The sequence below is a fragment of the Colobus angolensis genome, unplaced genomic scaffold, assembly GCF_000951035.1.
Source record: "Colobus angolensis palliatus isolate OR3802 unplaced genomic scaffold, Cang.pa_1.0 Scaffold112, whole genome shotgun sequence".
Classification (NCBI taxonomy): Eukaryota; Metazoa; Chordata; class Mammalia; order Primates; family Cercopithecidae; genus Colobus; species Colobus angolensis.
Genome location: NW_012112253.1, coordinates 1441903 through 1457629, shown reverse-complemented (window position 1 = coordinate 1457629; position 15727 = coordinate 1441903). Strand labels below are relative to the sequence as shown.

The window sequence follows — 15727 nt, the reverse complement described above, 5'->3', positions numbered from 1 at the left end:
TCCCCTGCCATTGAGCAATTGGTTGGAGTGTGGGGACAGTGTCTTCAGCTTGGTTAAGGCTTTTGTTTCTGTTTCCCCTTGATCTTACTATTCAGCACTGGAAAAGTGTTGAAGTGTGAGAGTGTAGGGTTATTCCTGGTTCTTGGGGTTGACTAGGAGCTACATTTGGAAGCCCCAGGGGAGCACTGAGTAAGTCTGCTGGCCTAGGTGTTTCTTCCACACCTTGCTTCTCCCCAACGCACCCACATTACATTCTTAGTGTGGGGTGAAGGGGGGACACTCACCCGGAGATACACATGGGCCCTGCAGGGCCTGGAACTCTCCAGAGCTTTCTGTTGTGTTCTGCATCTACCACAGTGGGGGCTGCTGACCAGTAAACACCAGCAGTAAAACTTGGGAGAAGGCAATGAAGGAAGTCAGCATCTCTAAATCAATTTATGGTGCATGCAAAGCATGTTTTCAAATATTTACAGAGTCTCCGAGGGAATTACATCACTGTTTATAACTGTTTTGATTGCTTTTTATGACTCAGGCCCAGTAGAACCAAGCAATGTAATTCCTGAGAGGCTCTGAGCAGAATGCCTTGTGCCTCCCGGGAGGAGAGTCCAGGCATAATGGGAAAAGCGCTCCCCATAATAAGCTGAGCGCCAGTCGTGTGGTAGGGAATTATTAATGTGCTGCTGGGTGGCGGTTGGTCTGCACCAAAGAATGCCGTATTTCTTCAGCTGCAGATCAGTGGGGTGGGTGGGGGGCTCAAGTTCAAGGAGGCGTGAACCCTAGTGGCCTGGAATTGGCAGGATGGTCCAGCCTGGACACAGGAGCAGCCTTAGGGTACAGATTTTGTATCTGCTTGGTCTGGGGAGTATGTCAGAAAATTCTAGTAGAAAGGAGTCTTGCCGAGTGCGGTGGCTCAAGCCTGTAATCCCAGCACTTTGGGAGGCCAAGACGGGCGGATCATGAGGTCAGGAGATCGAGACCATCCTGGCTAACACGGTGAAACCCCGTCTCTACTAAAAAATACAAAAAAAAAAACTAGCCGGGCGAGGTGGCGGGCGCCTGTAGTCCCAGCTACTAGGGAGGCTGAGGCAGGAGAATGGCATAAACCCAGGAGACGGAGCTTGCAGTGAGCTGAGATCTGGCCACTGCACTCCAGCCCAGGTGACAGAGCGAGACTCTGTGTCAAAAAAAAACAAAACAAAACGAAAGGAGTCTTGAATGATTGAGGCTTTGTTTTTATCCTCAGATTCCATCCCATATGGTAAAGCTGCCCTGAGTTTGTAAAGGGAACCATTGTCCATTTCCATTACAGGGCAGGAAAGCAAGGGGACCCTGACTTTCTGCAGGAGGGTTGGGAGCACACGAGCTTGGCACCCTCGACCAGCATGAGAGGACAGACTCCGAGCTGTGTGCTTGACTGTGGGTCCACACGAGCTTCCATTGGAGGCAACGAGGCAGCAAAGCCTTGAGGCGGAGGGAGGCGTGGGCTCTGGGGCCCCAACTCCCAGATCCTTCCCACATTAGCTGCACCTTAGGTGTAGTCCTTAATTCCCTCTGGATTAAATGGGTTAATCCTTGGAAGTTCTCAGGCCAGTGCCTTATGCTCAGTGCACAGTCAGCTTGGGAAATGTTTGCTGGTTGCTGTTATTTAGCATTGTGACTTCTATTTTCAACGCTAGTCTTTGAAACAAAGTAGTGGGATTTTTTTTTAAATTTTTGTTTGTTAAAACATTTAATTATTTTTATATATTTAGGGGGTCCAAGGACAGGTTTCTTGTATGTACATACTGTAATGTGGTGAGTTCTGGCCTTTTAGTGTACCTGTCACCATAGAGGTCGTACTAGGGCAGCTGAGAAATGAGCTGGCTAAATGACCACCGAGGAGAAGCTGCCTTCTGGTCACCAAAGGGGGTCCATCCCTGAGGACATTCACCCAAGTCTGCCCAAGAACCCATGTTTTATTTTATTTATTCTATTCTATTCTATTCTATTTTGTTTTTGAGATGGACTCTTGCTCTGTCTCCCAGGCTGGAGTGCAGTGCTGCGATCTAGGCTTACTGCAGCCTCCGCCACCTGAGTTCAAGCGATTCTCCTGTCTCAGCCTCCCAAGTAGCTGGGATTACAGACGCCTGCCACCATACCCAGTTAATTTTTGTGTTTTTAGTAGAGACAGAGTTTCACCATATTCTGGTCTTGAACTCCTGACCTTGTGATCTTTCCTCCCCTTCCCCCCACTTTGTATGAGACAGAGTAATTGACTCAGCAGCAATGCAAGGCAGACAGGGCCATTGTCCAGAGGAATGGGGCCTGTGCCATGCACCCCACAGCACTGCCCAGCAGCCTGGTCTCTCCACAGTAGGCAAGCAGGAGTGGTGGCAGCAGGCATTACCTTGGCCTCCCAAAGTGCTGGGATCACAGGCGTGAGCCACCGTGCCCAGCTGAACCCATCTTTTAAATCTCTTTGAGCAAATTCCAGAGGCATAAACATCTTCAGGACAGGTGATAAAATTCACAGTGGAGCATCCGTGTGAGGCATTCAGAGGCTGCTGCGGCTCCCAGGGGCCCCCAGGGCCCTGAGGCTGCAGTGGGAACAGGGTGGACAGATGCTGGAGCCCCTGGCTGTGTGAGTGAGACTTCATGATTTTGGTGCCAAGTGCTGAGCCCTCCTTCCTCCCCCAGGAGCATCCCGTTAGTGCAGGTGCTGCGGACTACGGCCCTGACCAGTGCCTGTGCGGAGCACTCGGACCAGCGGGTGGTCTACTTGGAGCACGTGGTGGTTCGCATCTCCATCTCGCACCCACGCCGAGGAGACCTCCAGATCTACCTGATTTCTCCCTCGGGAACCAAGTCTCAACTTTTGGCAAAGAGGTAAGGTGAGGTAGGTGTGGGGATGGGGGCTGGGGCTTCCCGAGATTTACACTGCACAAGAGCTTCTGTCCAGTCTTGGACCCACAGTGTCTCTGCAAGGCCCTCTGGCATGTGAGGGCTCCCGCTGGTTCTGCTGGCAGCTTCCTTTCTCTTGGACACCCTCGCATGTAGGCCCCACAAACCTTAAAAGTTGCTCCCTGAAACTTTGCCTTCCAAAAGGTCCTGGAAAACTTTCCTTTTCAGAAAAAAGTGACAAAAGAGTTGTTGTTTCGTTTTGTTTTGTTGTTGGTAGTGGAGGGATTTGTGGAATTCTGGCTATGCCTTCATTGCTTAGAAGTGCATTGAAGGTCATTTTTATCCTGTTCAATTGGCCTTTGAATCGAGCGTGTGTAGCATAGGGAGCACTGTTTATCCCCCCGCCAGCTCTCCCACCCAGTTGTGGGCTGCCCTGCAGAACCTGCACTGACAGGGGCATGTCCCAGGAAAATAGACAGGCTCGGATGGTGTGCAGGGAAGGTGCCCCCAGGTTGCTCTCTGCCAACTTCTCTTGCACTCAGGGGCTAGAAATTCCAAAGCTTTGTACATGGTTTTTGGGAGGCTATGGAGTCATTTCTTTAGCAAACTTAGAAACAAGGGAAAATACATTGATGCAAATATATGATTTACAGGTAATTAGAATGTAGGTGTTTATAGAAACTTAGAGGGGCCAGGGTATTGTGGTACCTTTCTGTCTCTTTCTAGCTAAGAGGTAGAGAGAGAAAAGAGATTTCATGGACGAATCAGCATTTCCAGCTTCTCTCAAAAACCAGAACTGGCACTGTGCCCACATCACTTGCAGGAAGCCCCCCAAGACCAGGCCTGCTCTGTCTACTGGGGTGTGGTCCCCATCCCGACTTGCTCACTCTGGGCCCACTTGACTCCTTTGGTGACCTGCCTGAGGCTGTGGCCCTTGCGTGGGCTATAGGGAACTGTAGAGATTCAGAAACGGGCTAGCGAAGGCTCTCAGATGGGACCAGGCAGAAGTTGGGGGTTGCCCTTTGCTTAACCCTTCCCCTCCCCCGACACTTTGTATGAGACAGAGTAATTGACTCAGCAGCAATGCAAGGCAGACAGGGCCATTGTCCAGAGGATTGGGGCCTGTGCTGTGCCCCCCACAGCACTGCCCAGCAGCCTGGTCTCTCTGCAGTAGGCAAGCTGGAACAGTAGCAGCAGGCGGTGGGCCTGGCACCATCTTTGTCCTTGGTGCACTGGAATCAACCCTGAGGCAGTCCCTGGCACCAAGCTCAGCCCATCCCACGTTCTGCTTTCATAGCACGAGCGCCACAGGGGCATCTCTCCCTCCTGCAGGGAGGCCCAGCCGTGCTCTGCCTCTGCCTGTGGGAGGCCACACGAGCATGAGCAGTTCAGGTGTCAGCCGGCAAGCTGCAGCTTGATGCTATGTTGCTCCCCGTGGTGTTTTTTATTTTATGTTTTTAACTCTTAAAGATGTTAAAAGTCCTCATTTCTGGCATTTCTTGGAAAGTTGGAAGCTGTCTGACACCAGGCCCATGTTCCTGCATGCAGTGGGCTGGAGCTGAGCAGGTGGGCAAGTGTGTGTCCATGTGCTCCTTGTTTTCCATGCTGGCAGCCCTGAGGCCAGCAACGGGCTCTCCATTCACTCCAGCTGCACACCTAGTGGCACCCAGGTTTGTGACCCCTGACTCAGAGGCAGAGCTGGGTGCAGGCCCAGGTGATGGCCCAGGTTGACCGAGAGCCTGCGGTGAACCTTAGAGGCTGGGGCAACAGGTAGCAGGCAGGCAGGTGGCAGTGACCCTGGAGAGTCGGCCCACACCCTGCTCTTCCATTCCTGGCTGGGCTCCCAGGAGCCAGTCACTTTGCCTCTCTTTATTCCTCACCTCTGAAAATGTCACTTCACTCATCTTTAAACATTAGGACTGTTACAAGACTTGAGTGTGATAATATAGATAAAATTTTTGGTGTCGTCCCTGGCGCAGGGGCCTGGCTGCCCTTCATGTCCTGCTTACATCTGGCTGCCTGACCCACAAGAGCCTTCTGGTGCTCCAGCCTCCCCTCTCCCCCTCCCCTAGGGCCCTGTTTCCCTTCCCTGGAAGCCTTCCTCCTCCTGCTGCTGCCCAGTGTTGCGCCCTTGGGATAATAGAGCACAGGTCCTGCCAGGCCTATTGGGAGCCACCCCTTGGCTGGGTAGTGCTGTCCTTGTGCCATCGAGCACTTTAAAAAACTACCCTAGCCCAGGAAGGGAGGCTCACACCTGTAATCCTAGTACTTTGAGGGTCCAAGGTGGGTGAATCACCTGAGGTCAGGAGTTAGAGACCAGCCCGGCCAACGTGGCAAAACCTCGTCTCTACTAAAAATACAAAAATTAGCTGGGCGTGGTGGCAGGTGATCCCAGCTACTTGGAATGCTGAGGCAAGAGAATCACTTGAACCCAGGAGGCGGAGGTTGCAGTGAGCCGAGGTCATGCCTCTGCACCCCAGCCTGGGTGACAGAGAGTCTGTCTCAAAAACAAAAAAAAAAAACAGAAAAACTACCCTGAGGCTACTCTGGCTGTCGTCTGAGTCTTGGGACTTTGGTTTTTTTCCAAGGCAGATTTTGTGATCATATCAAGAATTCGTGTTTTCGGGTCAATGACCTCCTATCCTACTGCACATCTTACTTAATTTGGCAGCTTTATCAGGTTGCCAGTTTCTTCACTAAGAAGCCATTGATGTGCCTCAGCACCTCAGCCCTTAAAAGACAGTTTGTCCTTGTTCTGTCCCCAGTGTGTTGGGTTCAGCTTGGCATTGAGTGTGAAAATCAGCCTTCACCGTTGCCATTTCTTAGAAGAAAGCACAGGATGCTTCCACCTCACTCTTCTCCATTGCAAAGTATGTTACCTAGATAAACATTTTCCTACCTTGAGTGTTCGGAAAACCCCCAGATTGGAAATTGAGTCTTACATCATTCAAAATTTATGTATTTCAATTTCTGATAAACAATAAAGATCCCTATGTAAAAAAAGAAAATGTTTATTCCAAAATCAAAATAGAAAATTAGACTATGAAGAAAGAGTAAGAGGAAAAAACCTAGAATTGATTCCAATGCGGAAAGAGTCTCTTCTGAGGATGGCACTGGGTGCAGGAAGAGATTGGATGTTGATTAGTTGCTTCCTGTTTCTGCTTGAACCAAGTGTGAGGCAGAGGCAGAAGGCCCAGAGGCTTAAGGGTACAGTTGGGAAAGGCCATCGAGGTGGGAAGGGCAAAGGGAGGCTCATCGGGACCTGCAAGGAGGGTACTGCTGGGGGTGTGGGAGCCGTCTCCTCCCGGCTCTCCACAGGTCCCTCCCATTCCTGCTGAAAAGCAACCAACCCTGTCATTGTCACCTCCTCCAAATACCCCTGTTGAGACTGGATCAGCCCTGGAGGTGAAGGGACAGAACTTTCCCCACAAGCTTGAGTAGCTGCTCCTCTTTCCTTATTTGTGTCTCCCAGAGAACAGTGCACACAGCTGGCTCGAAGTCAAACGTGGAAGTTTCATTCTTCCACAAACAAGCACTTTAAAAAGGTGTCCTTAGTGAGCACTCTCTGGGCTTCAGTGAAGGTACCCCGGGCGGCGGGAGGGCCCGCCCTGTCTGCTTTTGTGCATCCAGGCACTGGAGTTATGGGCTCTGTAAGATTGTTCCTGGGCGGGAAGGAACCAACCACCTTCTGCAGGAAAGTGTCGGGATTGGGGGCATTTGTTGGTAAGCTTGTAAACATCTTTCACTGGGTTATGTGAAACCTGTCTGCCTGCCTACCTCTCAGAATGTTAGGGAGGTTCAAGGAGGTGATGGAGGAGATAGTCTGTGTCATACCTTAAAGACAGTCACATTTCACCGTGCCCTTTGCCCTTGGGTTGGCTGGGGCCAGACCCCTGCTGCCCTGGGGGTACGGTCCAGCCAGATCATACAGTCCCCCAAGAGCCCTCCTTGTGCCAGTCCCTCCGCCCAGCCACTCAGTACCAGCATCTTCATTTTCTGACACTGCATCTCCAATTGCAGATTGCTGGATCTTTCCAATGAAGGGTTTACAAACTGGGAATTCATGACTGTCCACTGTTGGGGAGAAAAGGCTGAAGGGCAGTGGACCTTGGAAATCCAAGACCTGCCATCCCAGGTCCGCAACCCGGAGAAGCAAGGTCAGTGGCTCTTGGGAATCTCATGACAGCTTTTGTATCTCAACCCTCTTATTACCTTTGGGCCTTTTTTAACTACGGAGTCTTTGATAATTCTTTGTTTTGTTTTGTAGAGGTAGAATTCCCATAACAGAAAATTCACCATTTTAAATATTTTTAAGTGTGCAGTTCAGTGGCTTTTAGTACATTCACAATGTTGTGTAACCATCACCACTAATTCCAGAATGTTTTCATCCCCACAAAAAGAAACCCCACACCCATGAAGCAGCCGCTCCCCATTTCCTCCTCCCCTCCCAGCTCCTGGCGACCTCTAATCCACTTACCACTTCTTTGGATTTGCCTCTCCTGGACATTTCATATAAATGAAATAATATAACACCTGGCCTTTTGTGTCTGGCTTCTTTCACTTAGCATGATGTTTTCAAGGTTTATCTGTATTGTAGTATGCATCAGAACTTCATTACTTTTATGGCTGAACAATATTCCATTGTACACATTGATCACATTTTGTTTATTCATTCACCTGTGATGGACATTTGGCTTGTTTCTACCTTTTTGCTGTTACAAATAGTACTGCTGTGAGGATTCAGGTACAGGTTTTTATGTGGACCTACGTTTTCATTTCTTGTGGGTGTATACCTAAGACTGGAATTGTCAGGTCATATGGTAACTCTATGGTGAACGTTTTGAGGAACAACCAAACTGTCTTCCACATTGACTGCACCCTTTTACATTCCTGCCAGCAATGTATGAGAGGTCCAGCTCCTTCATATTCTCATTAACACTTAATGTTCGCTGTTTTTTTAATTATAACTGTTCTAGTAGGTGTGAAGTGGGATCTGTGGTTCATCAATTGCATGATGGTGCACTTTGATGCACAAAAGTTTTTAATTCTGATGAAATTCAGTTTATTTTTTCTTCTGTTGCTTGTGCTGTTGGTGTCATACTTGAGAAACCATTGCCTAACCCAAGGTCACAGAGATTTACTCCTGTGTTTCCTTTTAGGAGTTTTATAGCTCTTACGTGTAGGTCTTTGATCCATTTTGAATTATTTTTTGTACATGATGTGAAGTAGAGGTCCAGATTCATTCTTTTGTACCCACTTGTTCCAGCACCACTTGTTGAAAAATACATTCTTTACCCATTGGGTGATCTTGAGACTCCTGTTGCAAATCAACTGACCACAGAAGAGAGGTTCATTTCTGCACTCTCGATTCTGTTTCATTGGTCTATATATCTATCCTGGAGTCAGTACCACATTGTTTTGTTCACTGTAGCTTTGTAGTAAGTTTTGAAATCAGAAAGTGCAAGTCCTCCAACTTGGTGGTTCTTTCTCGAGATTGTTTTGGCTATTTTGAGTCCCATGTAATTCCGTATGAATTTTAAGATAAGCTTGTACATTTCTTTTTTAAAAGGTAGTTGGAATTTTGGTAGAGACTGGATCTGTAGATCATTTTGGGGAATATTTCCACATTAACAATATTAAGTTTTCCAGTCCATAAACATGGGATAGTTTTCTGTTTATTTAGCTCTCTTTAATTTTGTTTAGCAGTGGTTTTTGTAGTGTTCAGTATATAAGTCTTTCACCAATCCTTGGTGAAAGTTGTTCCTAAGTATTTTATTATTTTTATGCTATTGTAAATGGAATGGTTTTCTTAATTTTGCTTTTGGATTGTTTATTTCTCTGGTAATTATTGTACCCTTTTTAATCCCTTTGACTTAATGATCAATCATTTATTTAACCAATCTTTATTAAGTACCAGACTCTGATCTAGGTAATGGGGTTATAACCAGGAAAGAAAACTGGAATAATCAGCACATCTTATTTTTTAGTTACCCACAGAGGTCTATAAACACCTGTCTTTGTTCTCTGGGTTGAATGCATAGTAACGTTTACAGAATATGCTGGAATCTTGCTTTTCTATGGGCGAGTTTCCTCAAGGTTTGCTTTCACTGTTCTGTCATTCCTTGTGCCCTTTTCTATGAAGATGCAGTCTGCTTCTTGGTCACCCTAGGAGTGCATGAGAACCTTCCCCCGCCCTGGTTCTTTTCCAGTTCTTCATAAAACACAGTTTTAGGAGAAAAGAAGAGCATTGACTTGCCTTATGCAGAAAATTGACTTCAAGTCATCAAGTCATCTACAGGGATCTTCTACCTCCCCCAATTGTATTCTTTCTGGTTTTGAAATAGTAAATAACTATTTTAAGAAAGTGTTGACTGGGCAAGGTGGCTCATGCCTGTAATCCCAACACTTTGGGAGGCCAAGGCGGGTGGATCATGAGGTCAGGAGATCGAGACCATCCTGGCTAACATGGTGAAATCCTGTCTCTACTAAAAATACAAACAAAAAATTATCTGGACATGGTGACAGGTGCTTGTAGTCCTAGCTCCTGGGGAAGCTGAGGCAGGAGAATGGCATGAACCCGGGAAGTGGAGTTTACAGTGAGCTGAGCCACTCTACTCCAGCCTGGGTGACAGAGCAAGACTCCATCTCAAAAAAAAAAAAAAAGAAGAAAGTGTTATAACAAATCCTAAAAATACAACAATGTAAAATTTTAAATGACCTGAAATTTATACATTTTAAAAGTGCAAGCTCTTAAATTCTTACTTTTAAAAGCCCCAAAGTATATTGGCCTAGTATTAAAAGTCAAGGTTGACTCCTCATGCCAGCTGCATCCTCAAGCATTCACTGCTTCGTGGGCACCAGGCGGAGTTCTTATGCCAGCCCGCATGGTCTGCTTGCCTGGGAGGCTGGTGCTGTATGCAGGAGAGCACGTAGAGGCTGAGGCTACAGCTCTTGTGTCCTCATAGCATAGCCCTGGGAACTGGGCACACCATTCACCACTCCAAACCCGTGATCTTTACTCTGTATCATAAGCAGAATACAATGAGCCCTACCCATGTCCCAGGACAGCTTCAAGGGGACAGTCAATCCCCCATGGAACTGTGCCGCTGCAGGCAGCCTTTCTCATGCATGTCATGCATTCTTCTCTTTCTCCTTCCTGTTAGGCCAACATGCATGCACTGATGCTTCTCCCCTGAGTCTACATCCCCTCCAGCCACCACCCACTTCTCTGTTTCCCTTTATGGCAAAGCTGGAAGAACAAGCTGCCTGCTATGGCCATCACTGGCTCACTCCCAGCCCACTCCTATCCACTGCACAAAAAACTGGGGCTTGTCAGGGTCCCCCGCCATTTCCACACTGCCCAAGCCTATGGTCCCATCTCTGTCCTCCCCAGGTTGTTAAAGCCAGGGTCTATGGTTCTAACAAACTAAGCACCCTCTCTGGGGACCACAGGGTGCAGTGATTAAGACTGTGGGCTCAGGAGCCCTTCTACCTGGGGGTAGATGCTGGCTCTAACTCTTACAAATACCTGTGACCTTGGCAAGTCACTTAGCCTTTCTAGACCTTGGTCTTCTTATCTAGAAAATGGGGATAGTACGCAAGTTACTGGGTTGCGGTGGGATGAAATCAGGTAAGCCAGGCTGGGTACTGAGAGCAGGGCCCGGCACACAGCGACATTGGCAGCTCACCCCCACTGGAAGCGCCCTCTTGCACAGCTGCAGTGATGCCACACCTGGCAGGCCCTCTCCACCTCATAGGCTGCTCCTTGTGCATCTCCTTGGCTGATCCCTCTCACGCACACCCCTGCACATGCTCCTGGGCCCTCTGCTCTTTGTTCCCATCCAGGGATTTCATCCATCCATGTGACACTGAGCACCTTGTACCTGCTGGTGGTGCCCAAAGCTGCCTCTCCCTGCCCTCATGCACCCAGACCTGCTGTGCAGCAGCCTCCTGCTTCTGGGCATAGGTCTAACTGGCTCTGAGCTTGTGCACCTTAGACAGCACTCCCAAACTGCCTCTTTCCTGCTTTCCACATTAATGTAAATGGCTTCACCTTGCACTCCATTGCTTGGCCAAATCCCAGGAGTGAACCTTTAATTCTTCTTTGTCTCCTTCACCATCTGCCTCCAGAATGTATCTCAGTCTGCCCACTGCCTCATTCCAGTCCCCTATCATCTCTTACCTCCTCATTCCACTGGCCTCCCTGCCTCGACCCCTACTGGCTAGAGCTGCTCTCCACCCAGTACCCAATGATCCTTTTAAAATATTCTTCAGATAATGATGCACCCCTGCTAACTTTCATGACCTCCCACAGCTCTTAGAGCAAAACTCAAATCTCTTAGCCTGACTTGCACATCCTGCTAGCGCTTTTCCACCATGAATCATTTCCTATGCCTCATCACTGCCCCCTAGCATGCCTGGTCTTACCTCCACAGGGCCTTTGCACACGCTGCTCCCTCCTCAGGGACAGCTGTCCCTAGGGCCTCCCGTGGTCGCAGCTCAGACCTGGCCTCATGGAGAGGTCTTCTCTGAATGCCTGTGGTGGACGTCCTACCCACTCTCCCACCTCATACTCCGACAGAAACATAAAGGCAGGGGATGAGAATGGGGAGGAATAAAAATTTGCTGAGATTTTCATTCTACATTTAGTGGGAGGGGTGATGGATTATGTCTTACTCTTAGCACTGATAGAGACATATAAACTCAAATATCTTCTTATAATAGAGAGATAACTAAGATTTAAAACAAGATGCCAACCTTCTAGATCACTAGAGGGAAATAAGAGTGAGGAGAAATTGATCAATATGCCAAAAAGAAAGAAAGAAAAAAGAACTATAGGCAAATTTGAATAGGAATACAGAAGTCTTTAATAAAACATTAGGAAGTGGAATTCATCAGTTTATTCAAAGAATAATACTCCCCTCCAAGAACACAGCCTTCACTTGACAGATACTTATTGAGCATTTACCAAGTTCTAAGCACTGAGGGTGCACCGGTGAACAAAACAGACGCTAAGCTTATATTCTAGAAGGCAGAGGAGGCCACGAAACAAGATTACCAGGCAAGAAGATGTTGTCCATTAGCTGATGAGAAGCTCTAAGGAGAAAAATGAAGAAGGGAAGGGTGACAAGAGCATTTCAGGATGTCCCAGGAAGGCCTCGGGGAAGGGACATTTGAGTAAAACTCGAAGAAGATGAGGGGGTGAGCTCTGCAGACATCTGGGAAAAGGGCATTCCAAGCAAAGGATTCACTCTCGGGCAGGAGTGTGCCTGGTATGTTCCAGGCACAGCAGAGAGGCCCCCGAGGCTGCAGGGGGCAGCAGGAAGAGGGGCAGAATAGGATAGGGCCAGGCATTGAGAGCATGGGGACCAGATCGCACTGGGCTTTGTCAGCCCTCACAGGGACTTGGTTGGAACCCACTGAGGGATTTTAGGCAGAGGAGAGAGGTGATCTGAACTTCTGTGTTAATAGGCTAACAGCTGGTCAGAGTAGATGGAAGTGAGGATGGGAGAGAAACAAAGGCAGGGAAGCCAGTTAGAAGGTCATTGCAATATCAGGTGAAGGTAACTCTGACAGGGCGGCATCAGTGGAGTCTATGAAGCAGTCAGATCCTGAAAGCAGGGCCGAGAGATTTGTAGATGGATCAGATGTGGGCTGTGAGAGGAGAGAGGGGGCATGAATGACTCCAGAGTTTTTGTCCTGTACAGTAGAAGAATGGAGTCCCAGTTTCCTAGATCTGGAACATTGCAGGGGGAGAAGATGCTGGAGAGAAGATCATGAGCTTGGATTTGGGTGGGTTAAATCAAAGATACTTGCACAAGTCCAAGCGAAGATATGTATCTGGAGGTCAGAGGGAAGACTGGGCTAGAAATACACATTAGGTGTATTGAGTATCGTCAGCCTTTCAAGCTGTATGGGCAATGGAAGATCTGTTTATATAACAATGATTAACACTTGGAGCCTATTGCGTGTAGGTGCTGAGCGAGCTTTAGGCTTGCAGTGGTGCACAGCACGGAACTGCATGCCCTGCACACCTGTGTGCCTGCCACACTGCTTCCTGCCCAGCCAGATGCTACCATATCAGCTCCCTGCTTGCTGCCTGCACGGCACTCAGCAGCTCCGGCCCCAGCCTTAGCACTGATGGGCTTGCCATCTGCAGCCTTCCTTCCGGTCCTGCTGTGCCCCGAGAGCCTCCTGCTGCATGGTGTATGATAGATACACAATAGGTGTTGGCGGATTAATTAGTCCAGTTGTAACCCTCTGTAACCACCACATGACCAGATGCTCTGTGTGCTACAGAGGACACAGGGTTAGTGGATACAAGAATACTTCTGAGGATGGCCCCAAATTAAGTCTTGACACAGGCTGATCTCCACCCCTCAGCATGGGTAGAAACTGGATCTTTGCTTTCAGAAGGTTGAGATGGGTGCAGAATAAACACCTTGTGGCACCTTCCAGCTCTGACCTTCTGTGGCCTACTGGAATTTGGGGGGCGGGGACACATTCTCCGGTGTCATCACAGAGAGCGTGCACATTCCTGCGGGGCATCTGGGGTCACTTCATTCCACGCAAGTTTTCCCCTGTAGAGAGCTGCCACTCCTGAACATGGTCTTTGCCAGAAACAGCAAGTGCAGGCATGCATCCTGCCATGACTGACGCACGGCAAGCCCTCCCTGCTGTGTGTGGGGAGGATGGGCTTCTTGCTGTCACCCACAGGCTCCGTGCATCCTCCCCAAGCACAGTGGGAGCTAGCCTGGGAGCCTGGATCCCACCAGCATCTCTCCACGGTGGAAATCCATGTGGCCCTCGCATGGGACACTGCAGTTGCAACTGAGTCTCCCGCACCTGCCCTGCTCACTTCATTCCAGGGCCAGCCTCTGAGCATGTTGTTCAGCGTGGCGGCTGGATCCTTCCAGGGTGAGGGAAAGGAGTGTTGGAGTGAGAACAAAAGGGGTCAGAGGGGCTCAAACAAAGACCAAGCGGCCCTTTCCAGGTTGGTGTATGGGCCCAGTGCTTTTGAGGTTGATCCAGGATAAGCCCTCTTCAGCCTCCAAATGAATAGTGCCTCTTCTGGCTGTTCCTGAAATGTCAAAATGGGAAGGTCTGCGTATCCTAACAGACATGTCTCCAATGCATTTTACAGAGGTTCTGCCATGTGTCAGATGCTATGCCAGTGCTCAGGGGCACAGAGAGGCCCCAAGACACAGTCCCTGCCCCTGAGGAGCCCACAGGCTAGTTGGGAACATTTTGGATTTCAGGAACCAATAGTACCATGCACAAGGGCCCAAGGGCCACCAGTGACCCGGAAGAGTGCCCCAAGTTCAGCGGAGCAAACAGGAATTTCCAGCTGAAAGAAACAAGGAAGGGCTTGTGAAGAAGGGTCTGCCTGAGGCCAAATTCTCAGGAGTTCCCCAGTGCCACTTTGTTTTTTATCTTAGTAGCACAGAAAATACAGGCCATTAGGAGATAGAGACTGCCCCAAGGGTACTGCTGTCCTTTTCGTTTTGTAGAATGAAGTGCCAGGCAGTGCCCACATATGACCTGCCTCACTCCGCCTACCCCCAGGCGTGAGACTTCTCAGTGCTGATGACCTTGCTTCCCAGGCCCTGGGAGGGACCACAGAGGGGCTCAGCTGCGACGAGCCAGGCTTCCCCACCCAATCCGCAGGGCGAGTGCGGGGATGTCAGGCCAAGACATAGTCCTCAGTGATGACCTGTCCTAACTCCCCTCCCTCCAGGGGCAGATCTGGGCCTTTGCATGAGTGCAGAGCAGAGGTGGGAGCTTCCTGGCCAGGCCGACATGAGGAAAGGGCCGGCTGCCTCTGGGAGGGTGCTCTGGTGCCCACAGAGGGCGTCAGTGTGGATGGGGGTCTTCAGTGGACAGGGCATTGAGGTGTGGAGGAGAGTCTGAAAACATCTGTGTGAACCACCAGAGAGCCAGGAAGCACCCCTAGGAGGAAGGGTGAAAGGATGCAGTAAGAACAGAGAACCATGTCTACCCGTAGCTCACCAAGGCACTGGTTATGCTGTGCCCATAGACCCGGGTCCCAACGTAGGCATTGTTCACAGTAAGACCAACCCCCAGAGCATCCCTGCAAGGCCACGCCAGGTGGGCAGGGCAGCCGCTGGAAGGGGCTTCTCATCAGTGCATGGGTGGAGAGGGGAGCCCGGCCCTGCCTGCACACTATAACGCTATTGTGTACACAGGGAGGCAGTACCAGCTCCAGCGCTGAATGCTCAGGTCAACCCGTTAGTGCCTGTTGGGGACCTCAGCCTGGGAAGGTGACAGAGATGACCTAGGTTGCCCTCTAGCTCCAGGATTCAGAGCTCTAGAGGCCAGGAAAATGCAGGGCTGGTCAGCATCAGTGGAGTCAGCTGCCTGTCAGCCTCATCAATGCCGAGGTATGAATTGATCCCAAGTGGGCGTGATCTTCCACTCTCTGGTTATCTGGTGAGGGTGGCCTGTGAGGGGACAGTCACCACCAGCCTCAGTGCCAGGCACAGTGCAGCACACACACAGGCATAGACCAGAAAAGCAGGCAGTCCTCACTTCTCTACAAGCATTCCAAGAACCTGTGCTTGGGGCAGGGTGCTTTGTTTCTGTGGTGTTCATTTCAATCTCCTTCAAATCTCTGCAAGTTAATTGCTTTAAAAAAAAAGGGAAAAGAAAAAAAAAAAACTGCTCCAATGGTGTGCTGTGTAAAAGTGCTTTCAAATCTATGCTAAGACCCAGGGTTTATGAAGTAATTAAGTGATCTGACTGATATGCTAACTCGAATAATACTCACCTCCTGTCAGACTGAACGTGGCTTATGTAATTAGTTTTAAAACTATTTTTAAAAGTTGAG

The 15727-nt window shown here is 49.3% G+C and overlaps 1 protein-coding gene across 1 annotated transcript in view; it reads left to right on the top strand.

Moving 5' to 3' along the window:
* Positions 1 to 15727, top strand: part of PCSK6 (proprotein convertase subtilisin/kexin type 6) — a 149335-nt gene that overhangs the window by 77339 nt on the left and 56269 nt on the right. Inside the window, exons 14-15 of the mRNA XM_011958127.1 lie at positions 2677 to 2865; positions 6901 to 7037. Of these exons, the coding sequence (XP_011813517.1) occupies positions 2677 to 2865; positions 6901 to 7037 (326 nt within the window). The remainder of the gene's footprint in view (positions 1 to 2676; positions 2866 to 6900; positions 7038 to 15727) is intronic.